This window comes from Strigops habroptila, chromosome Z, assembly GCF_004027225.2.
Source record: "Strigops habroptila isolate Jane chromosome Z, bStrHab1.2.pri, whole genome shotgun sequence".
Taxonomy (NCBI): domain Eukaryota; kingdom Metazoa; phylum Chordata; class Aves; order Psittaciformes; family Psittacidae; genus Strigops; species Strigops habroptila.
In genome coordinates, this window is record NC_044302.2 from 86997301 (window position 1) to 87015811 (window position 18511).

Here is an 18511-nt window from a genome sequence, read left to right on the forward strand (position 1 = left end):
ACAGAAGACAAGAATAATTCCTCTGGCAGTATATCCTTTCAGGCAGCCAAACCAACACACTTCCTTTGGAAGCTGTTGCCATGGCATCTGTCCAATGTCTTCATAGGATCTTCCAGATTTCTGAGATTTAACGAGAAAGAAAGAAGAATGGAGGCATAGTTAAATGACACACAGCAACGTTGCTGGGAGAAATATGCCTCCAGTCTGGCCTGTAGGATGTATCCATACTGTTGGAGTTAATTGGGATTTTTTTTTCTGTATGGCATTTCATCCATACACACCAAGTTTTCTCTTCCGATTTTTGGCAAGAAAGACCAAATTGCTATAACAGTATTTTCATTTAATCAGTCAGGGCAAAATTCATTTTAACTAACTTTAGCCATCTATGTGCCTAGCCTAAGGGGTCTGTCTAGGCTCCTGTTAGAACTAGTGGAAGGAGAAGGGCTCCTCCCCAAATGTAATTTTTCCAGGCCTACTTTAGACACGCTAATTAAGGGGTGATTTACCCTTTTGAACCATTTATATCTCTCCTTTAACTACAGCAAGACCATTGATGGACTAATTGCTGGATTTTTCAGGTGAAGTAAACTGAATATGAGCAAAGACCTCTGCTTCCGTGTTATTTCTGTGATAGCAATCACTACACAAAAATAACGGAACTGAGTGAACACCTGGGCCACACTTTCATGTGTCTGGAAACAAGGGTGACTTTAGTCAAAACGGCTTTTTGTCCCAATCCTTCAAACTTAGCAGAGGTCAAAAGCCTCCCACATATAAAGGCAGTGAGAATCCATGCTCAGGAAACAAATGACCGCTAAATTTAACACTGAGACAAGTGTAACAAGGCTGCTTTGAACAGGAGGGGAAATGCAGCAGTTGGACACAGTTTCACTGCTCTAGGATTATGCATGGGGGGATCCCTTTTTCTGGACAATAAGCCTCCACTCCACATCACAGGGGTTCAACTGCCCACTGTTCATTGTGGCAGGGTTCCCCACAGTTCGCTGGCCTGTGGCAGGCCCAGACAGCTGCATTTTGCAATAACTGCATTTATTGATCAGTAAACTGGGAAGTAGGAGTGAGGAGTGAGATCTAGCATGCCAGAGACAATATATGTTTACCAAGAGTGTTAGACAAGATTAATTCAACAATCAAGGATTAAATAACTGGCTTATTGCCCAATTTCTGACTTTGAGACATAAGGTGTTGAACTAGTGAATTAAAAAAAAATTTCTTCAATCCCAATTTTCTTCAAAACCCCAAATTTCTTCATTTTCTCTCTGTACGATTATATTCCCAGAACTAACTATTCTAAGATAAAATTGCATGTATATTGTCAGTCCTGCTGGACAAACACGATAGACTGGCAGTGAGAATTTGACAGGTGAATACGAATAGATCCAGACTTTGCCTTACTGTGATGCTTTCGGCTGCAGGCAGACTGCGATGAGCATGGGGAGCCCAGGGGGACATGGACAAGCAGAGAGTGCAGAAATAACTGCCTATTTTTTACAGAATCACCAGAATAGGTAAAGTTGGAAGGGATCTTCAAAGGCCATCGAGGCCTAACCCCCCTGCAATGAGCAGGAACATCTTCGAGTAGATCAGGTTGCCAGAAGCACATCCAGACTGGCCCTGAAATGTCACCAAAGATGGTGCTCCACCATCTCTCTGGGCAACCTGTGCCAGTATCATACCACCCTCATTATAAGAATTTTTTCTCACATCAAGCTTGAATCTCCTCTCTTTTAGTTTTAAACCATTACCCTCATCCTAATGCAACAGCCCTGCTAAAAAGCCTCTCATCTTTTTTCTAGGCCTCTTTTAAGCACTAGAAGGCCGCAAAAAGGTCTCTCCCGAGCCTTCTCTTCTCCAGGCTAAACAAGCCCAACTCTCTCAGCTTTTCCTCACAGAAGAGGTGCTCCAGCCCTCCGATCCCTGCTGATGTGAGGCAGCTCACTTTGAAATCGTGTTATTAGAGCAAAAACCACTCTGCCCCTTAATTTCATTCATTAAAATCATTTTCTCTGAAGGCGTAAGCAGGGCTCTGCAGAACGCAGCGGAGCAGAAGTTACTTCTGGACGGCACCAGAGGCAGAGCAGCAGCACTAAACTTAAAAACGAATGTGCCGGTAAGGCAGCTTGGGTGCATTACACGTTTCTCCTTACCAGGCAGATACAGATTTATACACAGACACCCCTCGGCTGCTACAACTACGACCACGGCCTCAGCACACCGCACCGAGCTTCCCGGGCCCGGGCCGCCAGGGTCCCACAACGACACCGGTACCAGCCGGGAGACCGGCCCCATCGGGCCGGGCCCGGGCGGGCAGCACGGCAGACACCCCGCCAGCCCTGCCAGGCTGCAGCTGCCCGCCTCCGGAAGCGGTAGCCGGGCCTTAGCGGAAGCGAGGCGGGGCTCGGTCTCTTTGGTGCTGGTGGCCAGGCAAGATGGTGAGTGGCGGGGCATGGGTGCTGGGTATCCGCCGCCATCGCCTCCGTGCCGGGTCCCGCGGGGTAGCGGGAGTCTTCTGGTGTTCGGGGCGCCCCTGCGCTCTTGCTGTGGCAGGGTTTGGCGGCGGAAGCGGCGCCTGCGGGGGGGCCGGTGCAGAGCTGGGGCCTGAGGGCCCCGGCAGCGGGCCGCGCCGCCGCCACTGCTGCTGGGGCGCGGGGCGGCCTTGTCTGGTCGGGGAGGCCGCGGCGTTGGCGGGGCCCTGCGGCCGCCCGGGCGCCTCTGGGTTCTCCTGCGCGGTCTGTGGGTGCGTTGTGCGGGCCATGCTGGGCCGGCGTGCGGCATCGTAGCCAGCGCGGGTTCGACGGGCAGAGCCTCTTGCGGTGAGTTGTGCGGCGGGTCTGCAGGAGGCAGATCACCGTTCTTCAAGCAAAAAGCAGCTTAGTGTTCATCAGCGATGAGCTTGGGGGAGACAGGAAGGCAGCTGGAGAGAACAGCTCGGTGTTATTCAGAACAGGGCGGTGGAAGGGAGAGCATAAGGAATGGCGGAGGGAGGCGCAAGGAAGTGATTTCTAGAAATGGAGGCTACCTATAGGCGAAACTGAGTTGGTGCTTCAGCGTTCAGTGTGCTGCTGACGTGGGTATTGGGCTCCGGTTTTTAGAGGAGCTTGCTCGTCTAGATGCATGACTTGTGTAACTGCTGGTGATATTTCCAACATGCCATGTCTTGAAATGGTTTTCAGACGAAGGGTACATCGTCATTCGGTAAGCGGCGAAATAAGACTCACACCTTGTGTCGCCGATGTGGGTCCAAGGCGTACCATCTGCAGAAATCTACCTGTGGAAAATGTGGTTATCCTGCTAAGCGTAAGAGAAAGTGTAAGTAACACACCCTTGACTGACTTTAGTTTAAAAACTTGTGCTTATTTGTCTTCTTCAGTAGTCTGACTTTTTTCTGACCAAAGAGGAATACTGTGTCATCTTGCAATGTTTGAGGTTTATTAAACAAACGCTGATTTACATATATTTTAGCTAACATGCAGTATTACTGCATAGAAATTGACTTTATTTTAATTACTCTTCTGACAGATAAGGATAACTGTACTATACAAATGTAATGTGCAACTTAATTATTTGGTGCAAATGAGTAACAGTAAGTTGTATATTTTAGATAACTGGAGCGCAAAGGCTAAAAGACGCAACACCACTGGTACTGGTCGCATGAGGCACCTGAAAAAGGTCTACCGTCGGTTCAGGTATAATGTTTTATTACAACATGGCATGGTGTGAAATCCTGCGTAGGTACCACTTAATGATAAAATTCATCAATCAACCTTAACATTTTTATTTATTTAGTACACTTGATGATGTATGTTCTTTGTTCTTTAATGTACGATGAAATAAATGATGTTTTATATAATTGGCTGCATATTCCTTTCAGGATAAAAAACTCGCTCCCTGTTAAGGCATAGAGAGTATAACAAGCTCTGACATTTCTATTAAATGTAGATACTACAGAACACAGAGATTATTGTATTTAAATACCCACATTTTAAAAGATACATTTTGTGTAGTGTGGCCTCTATTTGTGAGACAATATGCCAGTTGCATTGAAGTGTGGGAGTTGCCTAAGACACAAGTCAGAAATGCACTGCAGTTCTCTTTTGCCCATGAAATAAAGTTCAGGACTGAAATAACTTAGGTAGTTAACTCTCTTATTTCAAGTTAGCAGGAAGTAGCTAAAGCATCAGACTCTGATTTACAGGTTTCTGAAATTTGTTACAAAGCTTTGAGTTGTACTTTTGAGGTAATGGTAGAGATACCGTACTGTTAAACTCGCTGAGAAATTCTTTGGTATGACTTGCATGTTCTAAAACCGAGCCCTAGCTTCTATCCTAATGCATTAGAAAGCTGAGTGAAAAATACCAATTCAAGAGTCTTGTAAAAATGTGGATTGGTTTTAGTAGCAAAAAGTAGGAGTCCTCTAAGTCCTAGACAAGGGTGTAGTTAAGAGATCAGTTCATCTGTTCTGGTCAGCCCAGACTTTCCCAACAGCAGCCAGAAAACACCTTGCAGTGTGCAGCTGTAGCCTGCGTTCCACTGGGCATTGGTGAAGTAGAAATGTCATATCCAAAAGAGAGCTTGGGACTGAGTCTTCTTTTTGTCATGTCTATCCTAATCTCTGGTTGTAGCCATAGAGGATTACTGTAAGAAGGTGGCTTGCATTTCACACACATGAAATCTTCTGATGAGTTGCTTAGCCAGGAACGTGAAATAAGGTATGCTTTCAGCAGGTGTGCTGTATCTGATGCAGTCTTGTAGTATTCACTCAGTAACTGAAATCTTGCTATTTGAAGAAATCAGATTTGCTTCAGCAGAAAGGAGTGAAAACCATATTGCTTATTCAAAACACTTGTTAATAAGGTGTTTCTTACTAAAAACGGACATAGGAATTCTGCTGTGATTGCAGTGCATCCCTGAAAACAACTGGTGAACTTGATATAAAACATTGCTTGTAAGAAAATAACTTGGAGCGGGAATTATCCTTTCAAAACGTAGTAACCATATTTCTACTTGTAGGAATGGATTCCGTGAGGGAACCACCCCGAAGCCCAAGAGAGCAGCTGTTGCAGCCTCCAGTTCATCATAAAGACTCATCTGTTTGTTAAAATAAATGGTCTTATACAGAAAATCTGTCACCTTTTATGTTCTACTTCAGTGAAATGGAGGATTCCTGAAAATACGTATATTTACACACAGTGTTTCTTGATCGTATGCATTGAAGCGATTTATTAAAAACAATCCTTTCATTTCTCATTTGATAGTACCTCTGTCTTGAAAAGGATCATTATCTCTGTGCTGAAATTAAAGAGGCTTGTATGTGTTAATAGAGCTCACCTGTGAGAGAAAATGGAGTATTCACACTATGGAGTTGCCCTGATTGCCCCTAAGTTTCATTGTGCTCTAGTATGGAGAGTCAGAATTTTATTTTGAAGAGGGTAACTTGAATAATGACTCTGCCTGCTGTTGTAGGAGGCAGTAGTTAACAGGGCACACCCAGTCTTGGCTTTTATTCACAGCGTGGGGCTGAAAAGCCTGCAACAATATTGCTTATTCAGTGGGTCATTGAGGCTTTGGCAAAAAGGAATTCCCAAGTCTGAAGCACACATACTGCCCAACACAAAGGGGTTGGAGATTGCTGTAGTTGGGACAGAAGGTGCCAAGATGGTCTGGGGAGGTCAGTGAGATAAGCCGATGCACAAGGTGATCTGTGTTAAATATGTTGGGTGTAAACAGTAAATGGTAGGTAGCATGATCCAGAAGCAAGTCCCCTTGGGGAGTTGTGGACTGGTGCCTCATGAAATTTTCAGCCAGGTGTGAAATTGGGACTGCACGTGGCAGCACTTTCTTGCATTTTTAAATTAAGTACAGTTTATGTTTTCGGACACTTTATCTACTTGGGCTGTTCCCTAAACAAAGATCTTGCTGCTCTGGTAACATGCAGCATGCACTACACGCTCTGCTTTCAACTGGGCCTCCTGAGACAGTCTGGAACTGGTGGTGAAGCTGTTAAAATACACTTTGCATGTACTACACATCCATATACATGCAGGGCCCAGAAGTGCATCTGAAATGTGGGGTTTGATGATACACAGGGGAACTCATAAATGTAGGAGGCAGTAATGGTGTTTTTGTTACTCTGAGTGTAACAACAAAGTTACGCTCAGTTTTAAGTGCTTCAAAGCATCTTAAAACAGGCCAGCAAGGCTCTAAGGGCTTGTTGCGCAGTGCTACAGAAGGTATTCTGAGTGTGGGTGTGAGTGAAAGCCTTTGTTTTGCAAAGTCTGGCATGATCTTCCTGTAATGTGGGTGTTTTGTTCTGGGCAACGTGTTACACTGACTCACATGATATGATACTGCAAGAGCCAGTGCTTTACTGTTTGCTGCTGCTACTTACTAGCTCTTCAGCATGAATCAGGCTGAAGAACAAGCATTTGTGTAATGCGTACCAAGGTAACAGTGATTGAAAGTTGAGAAGTAAACAAACCGCTTCAGGGGGAATTTTACCTACAGGAAGAATTGATTTTATAGACAACAAATTTGATAGCTGCTGCACTTTGAACTGTTTTAAAATTCTTGGTGAGGGACAGGAAATCGGTTAACTTGGGTTTGTGTTAGACCTATTCAGAAAAGCAAAGGTAGCTCTTGTATCGGCCATAGTTGAACTAAAAGCTTTACTGGGTATAGATTTTGAAGCACTTCAGTTCTTTGAAGTGTTTTCTTAAATGTTGAAAGCTGGACTGCCTTGTTGGTTTTTCAGTATATGAATAATCTTTTGTTGAGATCTTGTTACAATCATCTTGAGGGTTACCAGTTATCGACTTAAACTTGGTGACACCTCAAACCTAGGTGCACCATCATCCTCATAATTGTTTGATTCCACTTGCAGAGCCTTTCCCTGTTGTACCAGGGCACCTGGGAAGATGAGGTCACAGAGGAGATGCATCTACTGTGCTGGGCAGGAACTTATCACCATTGCCCCTTACTGCTTAAGTCACTGTGTTCTGCTGGATGGAGAGAGAATATCCGTACCATGTCCTATTTGCCTGACAGGCCTGTCCCAGCGATGATGGGGTGCGGTTCCAGTAGTCAATCTCCTCAGACCCCCCGGTACTCTTCAACCTACTCCCCTCCTCCCAAAGCTCTGTCCCAAAGCAGGAGTTCCTCTGCCTATGGGCAGCTCCCGCTGGTGTGCCCACTGCAGCTGGCTGGTGCAGGAGCAGGGCACAGCCTGCAGCCTGGCAGCGTGTTCCCATTGAGCTCTGCCTGGGAAGACAGATCAGTTGCGGTGGGTGCAGAGTTTAGAGGGGACACGGGCTGCTGCCAGGTACATGCCAGTGCTCCCTGGCCAAGCCGGCAGAGCTACAGCAGCTGTCCTACACAAACTGCCAAGCTCTGCTCCATTCACGTGCACGGCTCGCGGTGTTCCTGCTCGCTGGTGCTGCCACGGGGGTTGTTTTATAGGTGAGGGGCTTGGCCACCATCGCTCCTGGCCCCGCACAGGTCTTGCCATCTGCTGTTACAAGAGCTAAGGGCTCCTGGTGGGTTTCTTGGCTCCTTGGAGTTCCCCTGGTTGAGGAGACCCCCGCTCCTCCCCAGCACACTGCGCTACAGCACTCCCGTAGAGATGGTGCCAACACTGGAGCAGATCGTCTCAACAACCGAGTGCCAGTTTTGGTTATACCGTGTTTAAATCTCCCACCACTGCTACTGGCCCTGCCCAGTGTGTTGACACTTTTGATATTGTCGTGGTTTGAGCCCAGCCGGTAACTCAGAACCACACAGCCGCTTGCTCACTCCCCCCCTTCCTCCCCCCGCTCCCGGAGGGATGGGGAGGAGAATCGGAAGAATGTAACTCCCACGGGTTGAGATAAGAGCAGTCCTGCAACTAAGGTATAATACAAACCACTACTGCTACCACCAGTGATAATAATGATTAGTGAAATAACAAGGGGAGAGGATACAATTGCTCACCACCCGCCGACCGATACCCAGCCCGACCCGAGCAGTGATCTGGGCCTTCCGGGTAACTCCCCCCGGTTTATATACTGGGCATGACGTGCTGTGGTATGGAATACCCCTTTGGCTAGTTTGGGTCAGGTGTCCTGTCTCTGCTTCCTCCCGGCTTCCCCTCCTCCCTGGCAAAGCATGAGACTGAGAAAGTCCTTGGTCGGAATAAACATTACTTAGCAACAACTAAAAACATCGGTGTTATCAGCGTTGTTCCCAGGCTGAAAGTTAAAACACACAGCACTGCACCAGCTACTAAGAAGGAGAAAAATGACTGCTATAGCTGAACCCAGGACAGTATCCACCCCTTATTCCATACCATTCATGTCATGCTCAGATCCCACATCTCTCAGCACACCATCACCCCTATCCCATATATACACATATATATACACCCACACCCACACACAGAGAAAGATATCATTCCCTAGTCCATGGACCAATCCCTGTAAAATTGCTGAACTCATCCAGTCCATGATGTCAGGCTCCATCTCTTGTAATAGTTTTTCAGGGCAGGAGGGACAGTACGTAGTGTTGGGTTGTTGCCTGCTGATGATACCGCCAAACTCGTCTGGTCACTGCTGAGCTCGTCTGGTTTCCTCAAAATTCATTCTTTGTTGAGGTGATGATCGGAGGGAAGTCAGGGTCAATTGCTGGCGACCTGAAGATATCTAGCTGGTGGGCTATAAAAGTGTTATAGTGCAGGCAACAGCGTACAATTGAGTTCATTGGCTGTTTTCCCCCAAAATCAAATCCCCTTGAGGTACACATCGGACTTCCCCATCTTCCCGCATTACCCACCAAGTATATCCAGGTCCCTGAGCAAAAGCAACCCCACAAGTGGGTTTGCCTTTACCTGAAGCAGGAATAACCCAGACTGTCTTCCCCAACAAATTCTTTATGTGCACCACAGGAACTTTATCCCCCTCTACAGTACGTAAAAGTTCTGATTGGGCTGGGCCAGCCCTGTTGGCAGATCCCCTACTGTTGACTAACCAGGTGGCTTTTGGTAAATGTGTATCCCAGTGTTTGAAAGTCCCACCACCCATTGCTCTCAGTGTAGTTTTTAACAGCCCATTGTACCGTTTGATTTTCCCAGAGGCTGGTGCATGGTAGGGGATGTGATATACCCACTCAATGCCATGCTCTTTGGCCCAAGTGTCTATAAGGTTGTTCGGAAATGAGTCCCATTGTCTGACTCAATTCTCTCTGGGGTGCCGTGTCGCTACAAGACTTGTTTCTCAAGGCCCAGGATAGTGTTCTGGGCAGTGGCATGGGACACAGCGTATGTTTCCAGCCAGCCGGTGGTTGCTTCCACCATGGTAAGCACATAGCGCTTGCCTTGGCGGGTTGGTGGGAGCGTGATATAGTCAATCTGCCAGGCCTCCCCATACTTGTACTTCAGCCATCGTCCTCCATACCAGAGAGGCTTTAACCGCTTGGCTTGCTTAATTGCAGCACATGTTTCACATTCGTGAATAACCTGGGCAACAGTGTCCATCGTTAAGTCCACCCCTCGATCACGAGCCCACCTATATGTTGCATCTCTGCCTTGATGGCCTGAGGTGTCATGGGCCCACCGGGCTAAAAATAATTCACCCTTATGTTGCCAATCCAAGTCCATCTGAGCCACTTTAATCTTAGCAGCTTTATCCACTTGCTGGTTATTCTGGTGTTCCTCAGTGGCTCGACTCTTGGGTACATGAGCATCTACGTGGCGTACCTTCACCACCAGGTTCTGCACCCGAGCAGCGATATCTTGCCACAATGCAGCAGCCCAGATGGGTTTACTTCTGCGTTGCCAGTTGCTCTGCTTCCATTGCTGCAACCACCCCCACAGGGCGTTTGCCACCATCCATGAGTCAGTATAGAGATAAAGTACTGGCCACTTTTCTCGTTCAGCAATGTCCAAGGCCAGCTGGATGGCTTTCACCTCTGCAAACTGACTCGATTCACCCTCTCCCTCAGCAGTTTCTGCAACTTGTCACAGGGGACTCCACACAGCTGCCTTCCATCTCCGATGCTTTCCCACAATACGGCAGGACCCATCAGTAAACAAGGCATATTACTTTTCACTCTCTGACAGTTCATTATATGGTGGGGCCTCTTCAGCACGCGTCACCTCCTCTTCTGGTGACATCCCAAAATCTTTGCCCTCTGGCCAGTCCATGATGACTTCTAGAATTCCTGGACCACTGGGATTTCCCATTCGAGCTCGTTGTGTAATTAGTGCCGCCCAGTTACTCCATGTAGCATCAGTTGCATGATGTGTAGAGGAGACCCTGCCTTTGAACATCCAGCCCAGCACAGGCAACCGGGGTGCCAGGAGGAGCTGCGCTTCAGTTCCGATCACTTCTGAGGCAGCTCGAACCCCTTCATAGGCTGCCAGTATCTCTTTTTCAGTGGGAGTATAGCTGGCCTCGGATCCTTTATATCCCCGACTCCAAAAGCCAAGGGGTCGACCTCGAGTCTCCCCTGGAGCTTTCTGCCAGAGGCTCCAGGTAGGACCATTCTCCCCAGCTGCGGTATAGAGCACATTTTCACATCTGGCCCGGCCCGGACTGGTCCAAGGGCTACTGCATGAACTGTTTCTCGTTTAATTTGTTCAAAGGCTTATTGTTGCTCAGGGCCCCATTTGAAATCATTCTTCTTCCGGGTCACATGGTAGAGAGGGCTTACAATCAGACTGTAATTTGGGATGTGCATTCTCCAGAACCCCACCACACCTAAGAAAGCTTGTGTTTCTTTCTTGTTAGTTGGTGGAGACATTGCTGTTATCTTGTTGATCACGTCTGTGGGGATCTGGCGGCGTCCATCTTGCCATTTTATTCCCAAAAATTGAATCTCCTGTGCAGGTCCCTTGACCTTATTCCGTTTTATGGCAAAACCAGCCTTCAGCAGGATTTGGATTATCTTCCTCCATTTCTCAAAAACTTCTTCCGCTGTATCACCCCACACGATGATGTCATCAATGTATTGCAGGTGTTCTGGAGCTTGCCCCTGTTCCAGTGCAGTCTGGATCAATCCATGGCAGATGGTAGGGCTGTGTTTCCACCCCTGGGGCAGTCGGTTCCAAGTGTACTGGACGCCCCTCCAAGTGAAAGCAAACTGTGGCCTGCATTCTGCTGCCAAAGGGATTGAGAAAAATGCATTGGCAATGTCAATTGTGGCATACCACTTGGCTGCCTTTGACTCCAGTTCATATTGAAGTTCTAACATGTCCGGTACGGCAGCACTCAATGGTGGTGTGACTTCGTTCAGGCCACGATAGTCTACTATCTGGAGTGTTAATCTCCACTCTCCATTAGACTTTTGCACTGGCCATATGGGGCTATTAAAGGGTGAGCGGGTCCTGCTGATCACTCCTTGGCTCTCCAGTCTGCGGATCAGCTTATGGATGGGAATCAAGGAGTCTCGGTTGGTGCGATATTGCCGCCGGTGCACTGTTATGGTCGCAATTGGCACTTGTTGTTCTTCGACCTTCAGCAACCCCACAACAGAAGGATCCTCTGAGAGACCGGGTAAGGTGGACAGCTGCTTAATTTCCTCTGTCTCCAAGGCAGCGATACCAAAAGCCCATCTATACCCTTTTGGGTCTTTGAAGTACCCTCTCCTGAAATAGTCTATGCCAAGGATGCATGGAGCCCCTGGACCAGTTACAATGGGGTGCTTTTGCCACTTCCTCCCAGCCAGGCTGATTTCAGCTTCCAGCATAGTTAACGCTTGGAATCCTCCTGTCACTCCAGAAATATAAATGGGTTTCACCCCTTGATACCTTGATGGCATCAGAGTACACTGTGCACCAGTATCTACTAGAGCCTTATACTTCTGTGGGACTGATGTGCCAGGCCATCTGATCCACACAGTCCAGTAAACCCGATTATCCCTCTCCTCCACCTGGCTGGAGGCAGGGCCCCTCTAACAGTGATCACAAAATTCTCCACTTCTGTCTTGTAGAAAGGGATTAGTATTCCTTATCACAGGAGCTGGAGTAAAATCAGCTCTTTCACTCCATCTGGGAAACTGCTCACCAGAGACTGGAGCAGCAGCTTTTCTGGGAGGATCATCCTTGACCATTGTTCTCCTCTTCAGTTCACGCACCTGTTGCTCCAGAGCTGAAGTAGGTTTTCCATCCCACTTTCTCATGTCTTCTCCATGATCCCGCAGGTAAAACCATAGGGTAGCCCGTGGCGTGTACCTCCTATATTTTCTTTCTCGAGCAGTAGGGCGCCTTCTGTTAATAGCTGAGACATGGGTTGGTACGCGTGGGGAGCTGGATAGATCGGATAAATCGTCTCTCAATTGTTTGAACTCCTGGGACAGTTTTTCCACAGCTGAAATGATGGAAGGGGTGAGATTGTCTTCGAACTCTCGGAGTTGACGAATCAGGCAATCCACTGTTGGTGATATTCCGTCATTCCAGGTCATTGATGCCAATGTGTGGGCATATGATGATGGCGCACTCCGTGTAAGTTTCCGCCACATGGGTCATGTACATTCGACTTCATCTGGATCTACGGATGTGTTCCTGGCATCCGGCCTACGATAGCTCATCTCTATAACGGCTGATTCCCTCAGGGACTGGATGCCTTTCTCTATCGTGGTCCAGTTGGCTGAGCGATTCGTAATATCGTCTTTGTAGGGAAACCTTTCCTTCACAGCTGCCAGGAGCCGCCTCCATAGACTGAGGGCTCGCTTCTCTCTTGCAATCGCTTTGTCAATTCCTCCTTCCTTAGCAAGTGATCCCAGCTGCTTGGCTTCCCTACCTTCTAGTTCGTGACCGTCGGCCCCATTGTCCCAGCACCGAAGCAACCACGTGACAATGTGCTCCCCTGGAAGACGGGTGAAATCTTTTCGCATATTCCGCAGTTCGGTTGAGGTCCGGGGTCGAGAAGTGACCTCTTCTTCTTCTTCCTCTTCCTCTGACCCACGTAGTAGTAACTCTTGTTCAGATGCTGTTGCATGTAGTAATGGCATTGGGTCTTCATCTTTCTTCACTTCGTGGGTTGCTCTTTGTGCCTCTCGTCTGCTTTTGCTTACAGGGGCAACAGACATTGTCACAAACTGGCCATTTGGTTTAGCTGCAGTGTTTGTCACTGTGGTTGGAGTGTCTGCAGTGTCTGCCACTAGGATTGGAGTGGTTGCAATGTCTATTGCTGGGGTTGGTGCAGCTGTTGTGCTTGGGAGTTGAGTAACACCAACAGCTGCACTGTCTGTTGCTGTCGGGGTTTGAGTAGCTACTGTGCATGTCACTGGGGTTGGTGTAGCTGCGGTGCTTGGAGTAGCCACATTGTCTGTTGCTGTCGGGGTTTGAGTAGCTGTTGTGCTTGTCACTGGGGTTGGTGTAACTGCTGTATTTGAAGTTGGAGTAGTTGCGTTGTCTGTTGTCAGGGTTTGAGTAGCTGTTGTGCTTGTCACTGGGGTTGATGTAGCTGCTGTACTTGGAGTAGCTGTGTTGACTGTTGTGGTCAGGGTCTGAGTAGCTGCTGTGCTTGTAGTTGGCATAGCTGTGTTGTCTGTTGTTTTGCCATCAGATCCAGAGACATTTTTTTACCTTTGAAGGTGCTGGATAGTGTTGAGCAGGGCTCTGTAGGCATAGGCCAAGCCCCAGCACGTTGCCATGATTTGTCCCTCTCTGGTATAACCAGGACGACAGCACACCTCGTTTAAGTGTTTTACTAGTTTTTCCGGATGTTGCACTTGTTCAGTGGTGAAGTTCCAAAGCACTGGAGGGGCCCACTGGCCTAGATACTTGCCCATACTATCCCACACACCCTGCCACTCATAACTGTCCAGCCTCAGGGAAAATCTCTTGGTGGTCCTCCTATATCGTCGTCTAACCCTAGACCAGATTCGAACCTGATACTGCTGAATTTTTGAGATTAAACGAAATAGGATGTTCCTGCGACGGGATGGCCACGGGTAAAACACACTCCGTATGTTTGCCAACATGCTGATCCCCAGCACAATCAGCAGGCAGGTTTCAAGGGTACTCAAAGGCCATCTAAAACCTTCAGAACTCTCAACTGCTGTTGCAAATAGGCTGGTGGGGGAGCGGGGAGTGAAAGAGAATGCTTCCTTCGTAAGTTTACCCCCCGAGGAGAAAAAAAAAGATATGCAATTGCTAAAATATTTCATTATATACCTCCCAATGTATAGAGGTGATGGCCACGCTGGAAGCACAAACCAGACCAGTTTCATGATCAATGAGTCTATTGTATTACAAGTCATTCCCATGAAGTACAGTGAAACAAGAACCTTAGCCCAGGCCCCCCAGCCGATAAACACTAAAACAGCAAATAGTGGCTGTAAGTAAGGTACAACATGCTGAAACTCTGAGATCAAGCGCAACAAGTCTGAGAGCCAAATAATCACCATTGTGACAAGTAGTAACAATGAATGCTTATCACAAATATGATTAAACACACTCTGGTCAGATCTGTCGTTATCTCAACCTTTCGGGCCCCACGTTGGGCGCCAAAAAGAACTGTCGTGGTTTGAGCCCAGCTGGTAACTCAGAACCACACAGCCGCTCGCTCACTCCCCCCCTTCTTCCCCCCGCTCCCGGAGGGATGGGGAGGAGAATCGGAAGAATGTAACTCCCATGGGTTGAGATAAGAGCAGTCCCACAACTAAGGTATAATACAAACCACTACTGCTACCACCAATGATAATAATGATTAGTGAAATAACAAGGGGAGAGGATACAATTGCTCACCACCCGCCGACCGATACCCAGCCCGACCCGAGCAGTGATCTGGGCCTTCCGGGTAACTCCCCCCGGTTTATATACTGGGCATGACGTGCTGTGGTATGGAATACTCCTTTGGCTAGTTTGGGTCAGGTGTCCTGTCTCTGCTTCCTCCCGGCTTCCCCTCCTCCCTGGCAAAGCATGAGACTGAGAAAGTCCTTGGTCGGAATAAACATTACTTAGCAACAACTAAAAACATCGGTGTTATCAGCGTTGTTCCCAGGCTGAAAGTTAAAACACACAGCACTGCACCAGCTACTAAGAAGGAGAAAAATGACTGCTATAGCTGAACCCAGGACAGATATACAGGATATCAAGAACTGAGGAGCTGAATTTTCTTTCTTGAAGAAATCAAACACTAGGGAAATGTTAATGTACTGATACTAGACAAGTGGTTTTTTGGCAAGGCACTCCCTTTTGGTTTGGTGTTCAGACAACACAATACCACTAGATGGAAGTGTCTCAGTGGGGACAGAAAGAGTGGGAAAGACAGGCAGAAGAGAGAAGGGGTAAGAAAAAGAGGAAAAGTGAGGGAGGAAGAAAGGGAAGAAGGGAAGGACCGCAGGAGAGAGGCAGGAAAGAAGTGAGGGAGGACAGAGAGGACAGAGCGGAAAAAGGAACCTGTGTGCTGGGTTTGGGAGGCTTGCAGAGTGCCCAGGTTGCTCCCCATGGACAAGAGGTGCTCCCTCTCCTGGGGTATGGGTGGTCTTTGGTGACTGCTGCCTCCAAACATGGTCTGTAGCACAATCTGGAAATAGCAGCTGTAATTCACACATGAATCCACTCTCTCTAATGTACATTGGTACATCTGTAATTAGAAATTCAATAGAAATTGCCCCATGGGAAATTCGAAGAAACATTTGTCTAAGGCTGGATGGAGGTTGGAATAACTGTAGGCTGTTAAGGAAAAGGAAAGGGAATATGAAGAATCCAGTATATTAACAACCAGAAGGTGCTGTGACCTGCGAAATATTCTGCCTCATATAAAACTGGCCTTTAATCCTACTGATACAAACCCAGACTGACTGCAGCTCTCAGTGTCACTGCTTGCCTCAAACTGATGTAAGATGGTCAGCTGCCCATTGATTCTGCATGTCCCTTTCACTTACAGTCAGAGATATGTAAGACATTAAAGGCCTGACTTACTACCACACCACTCTTGCTTTTCTCTAGAACCCCACCCCCACCCCCAAATCTGAAAATTCACAAGGCAGAAAATAAGGGTTATTTCCTCACTTTTGCAAATCCCTGGGCCAAGCCCTTGGTGGGTTTCCCCTCAAGTGGAATTATACAGCAAAAATAACTTCCACCCTCTTGCAAATTCCACTTTAAAAAAAAAATCTGCTGCATTTCAAAATACAATCCTCATATTTGAAAAGAACGGGAAAATCATGTTCTCAGTAAAAGCATGTATTTGTCAGTCAAAATATTGCAATTTAATTTCTGTTACTTACAATACACTGTAACAGAATACGTGACAAGATGTCTGACGCAAAATATTGAAATGAAGTTTTATTTTGCCAGAATTTCCTTTGTTAAAACATATTCCTACAGAATGCTATATTTACCCGTAAGAATAATGAAAAAAGAAGCCTCCCCTTAGTTACACTGTAAAACCCCAGTAGCTGAAAGTGAGTCTGTGTGCAGCCAAAAGTGCCATGTCCACTGCAGTCCACAGGAAACTAAAACGCTTGTTGGTTTCCTGGAAGTCCGTAGCACACTGTAGGGTTGGGCCTGGGATACCTATTTGTCTTCTGTAACATTTTCTCATGACCTTATGAGCATACAGGACTGCTATGAAATAGGATTGCTTCTGAGCACTTGGCTGTAAGCATTGATCTTACTGACACACTTGCTTGGACAAGAGTGTGAAAGAAGTAGTATATTGAACGCAGAGAACTAAAGGAATAGGATGAATGGCACATGTCTGCAAGTGCAAATCAATACAACTGGCGAATGCCAAGATGGACACAGTACCACCTATCTCCAGTTCATCTTTGTAGGACTAAACTTTCTTACTATAAATCCTGACACTAGTGCAGATTAGATAGAGATATTGAAGTTGTGAAAGTCACAACCGGCAATGTTTCATACAGGTGAGGAGGACTGATTCAGAGCAGTGAGTGTTAATAAACACATTGGTAACACAACTTGTTAACTACTGCATAATGAAAAACAATGCCCACATGTGGCCAGAGCCAGCTTCTGCTCTAGGAGGTATTCAGAAATGCTGAAATTAGGATTCTTTCTATAATGTGAGAATTTCAACAGCCTGAAACTGCAGCAGGAACTATTATTCCTTCCCGTAATTTCCATTTACTGAAAAAAACAAACACTGAATTGTAGCAGTGAGGAGATTCTTGCTTGGTGAATATAAACTATTACTTGATACTCGCACTCAATCGGGATGTTTATATAGAGAAAGCCCAGAAAAGTTTTTGCCATAGTAAAATAACCATAATGATAAAACCCTCCATTCTTGTGATACCTGTGGTGCATACAGCTATAGCCCAACTTCCCACTAAGCTTAGACTAAAAGTAGTTCTAAAGTCATAATAAAAACCCCAGGAGTTTGGGGCTAGCCTACTACTTGGGCCATCTGGAAATGCCTCCTCTTCGGGCCCTGATCGTTCAAGGGGATCTATGCTTTTCATGGCACACAGACCCATCCACTTCCATGGAACTGCTAGGAACATCAACAGACAAAACCAAGGATTATCTGGATCACTAAATCTCATCTCCTGCAAATGCAACAATTGTGAAGTGAGCATTTAGTTCAGAAGGGCTCAAAGAACATCCTCCAGCTCCTACAGAGGGTACCTGCAGAACGCAATAGCAAATGAATGGCCTGTCATGAAATACAAGCTTCCAAGTCTGAATTATCTTCCCCCAGACAGTGGCCAACAAGAAAAACCCTAGGAGACATGAAACAAAGGTCAGTGATAGAAGATAAAGTGCAAACAACGGAATTCTGAAAGACTTGGAGCCATCACACTTCCAAAACTCACCCACTCATACAACTGGTTGCCACTGTGCTGGAAATACCAGACCCTACATAGCTCTTCACACTTATTTGCTCCTTCATTCTTTCTTTGAAGGGCATTTTTGTAGCTGTCCTTACAATTGTTTTATAATGAAACCAAGGAAACTCTGTAGCAGGTGCTGTTCCTTGTCTCAAACTCCCCCAGTAGCAGGGGCAATGCAGGGACAAGACCTCCTCTTCAAGGTGCACCAGAAAGATCTTGTAGGCTTACAATCAGTTTATAGCAATGTGAAGGATTGTTTTCATTTGATGTAACAAGTATGCAGTTCGAAGCAATCATATTTAACACCCAGACTTGGACCCCTAGATGGTGGTATCAGATGGAAAAGGAAAAACAGGTGGATTTGAAAAGGTATTTAATTTCCACATGGCAAACATTAGCTCCTTTTACATGGTTTTGGAGCAAGACAGTGAACCAGGGCAAGGAAAATCCTTCTTGCGTCAAGTCACTCAGTGAGCATGTTGAAGGGACCCCAAAGCAATACCTCAGTCAGGCTAGGAAGCAAGGCTGTCTTAACTCTACCTTATCTTCCAGATGCAAGGGCAGCATTGCAACTCTCCTACCCACTCGTGAAACCTAATAAGCCTCAAATTTGTCTATGTTTTCAGCCGACACAGGCCTGCATGGGCTGGTAGTATTGATTAAATCACTCGGAAGTGTGAGTGAAGGCGCAAAGTGACCAGGGAGATCACTT

The 18511-nt window shown here is 46.8% G+C and overlaps 1 protein-coding gene across 1 annotated transcript; it reads left to right on the forward strand.

Annotated features, from left to right (window-relative positions):
- The first annotated feature begins 2356 nt into the window (after positions 1 to 2356).
- Positions 2357 to 5261, forward strand: RPL37 (ribosomal protein L37). Its single transcript, XM_030471293.1, has 4 exons — positions 2357 to 2453; positions 3195 to 3330; positions 3623 to 3707; positions 5032 to 5261. Exons 1-4 carry the CDS (start codon positions 2451 to 2453, stop codon positions 5099 to 5101), a joined length of 294 nt encoding a protein of 97 aa, XP_030327153.1. The 5' UTR covers positions 2357 to 2450; the 3' UTR covers positions 5102 to 5261.
- The last annotated feature ends 13250 nt before the right edge of the window (positions 5262 to 18511 follow it).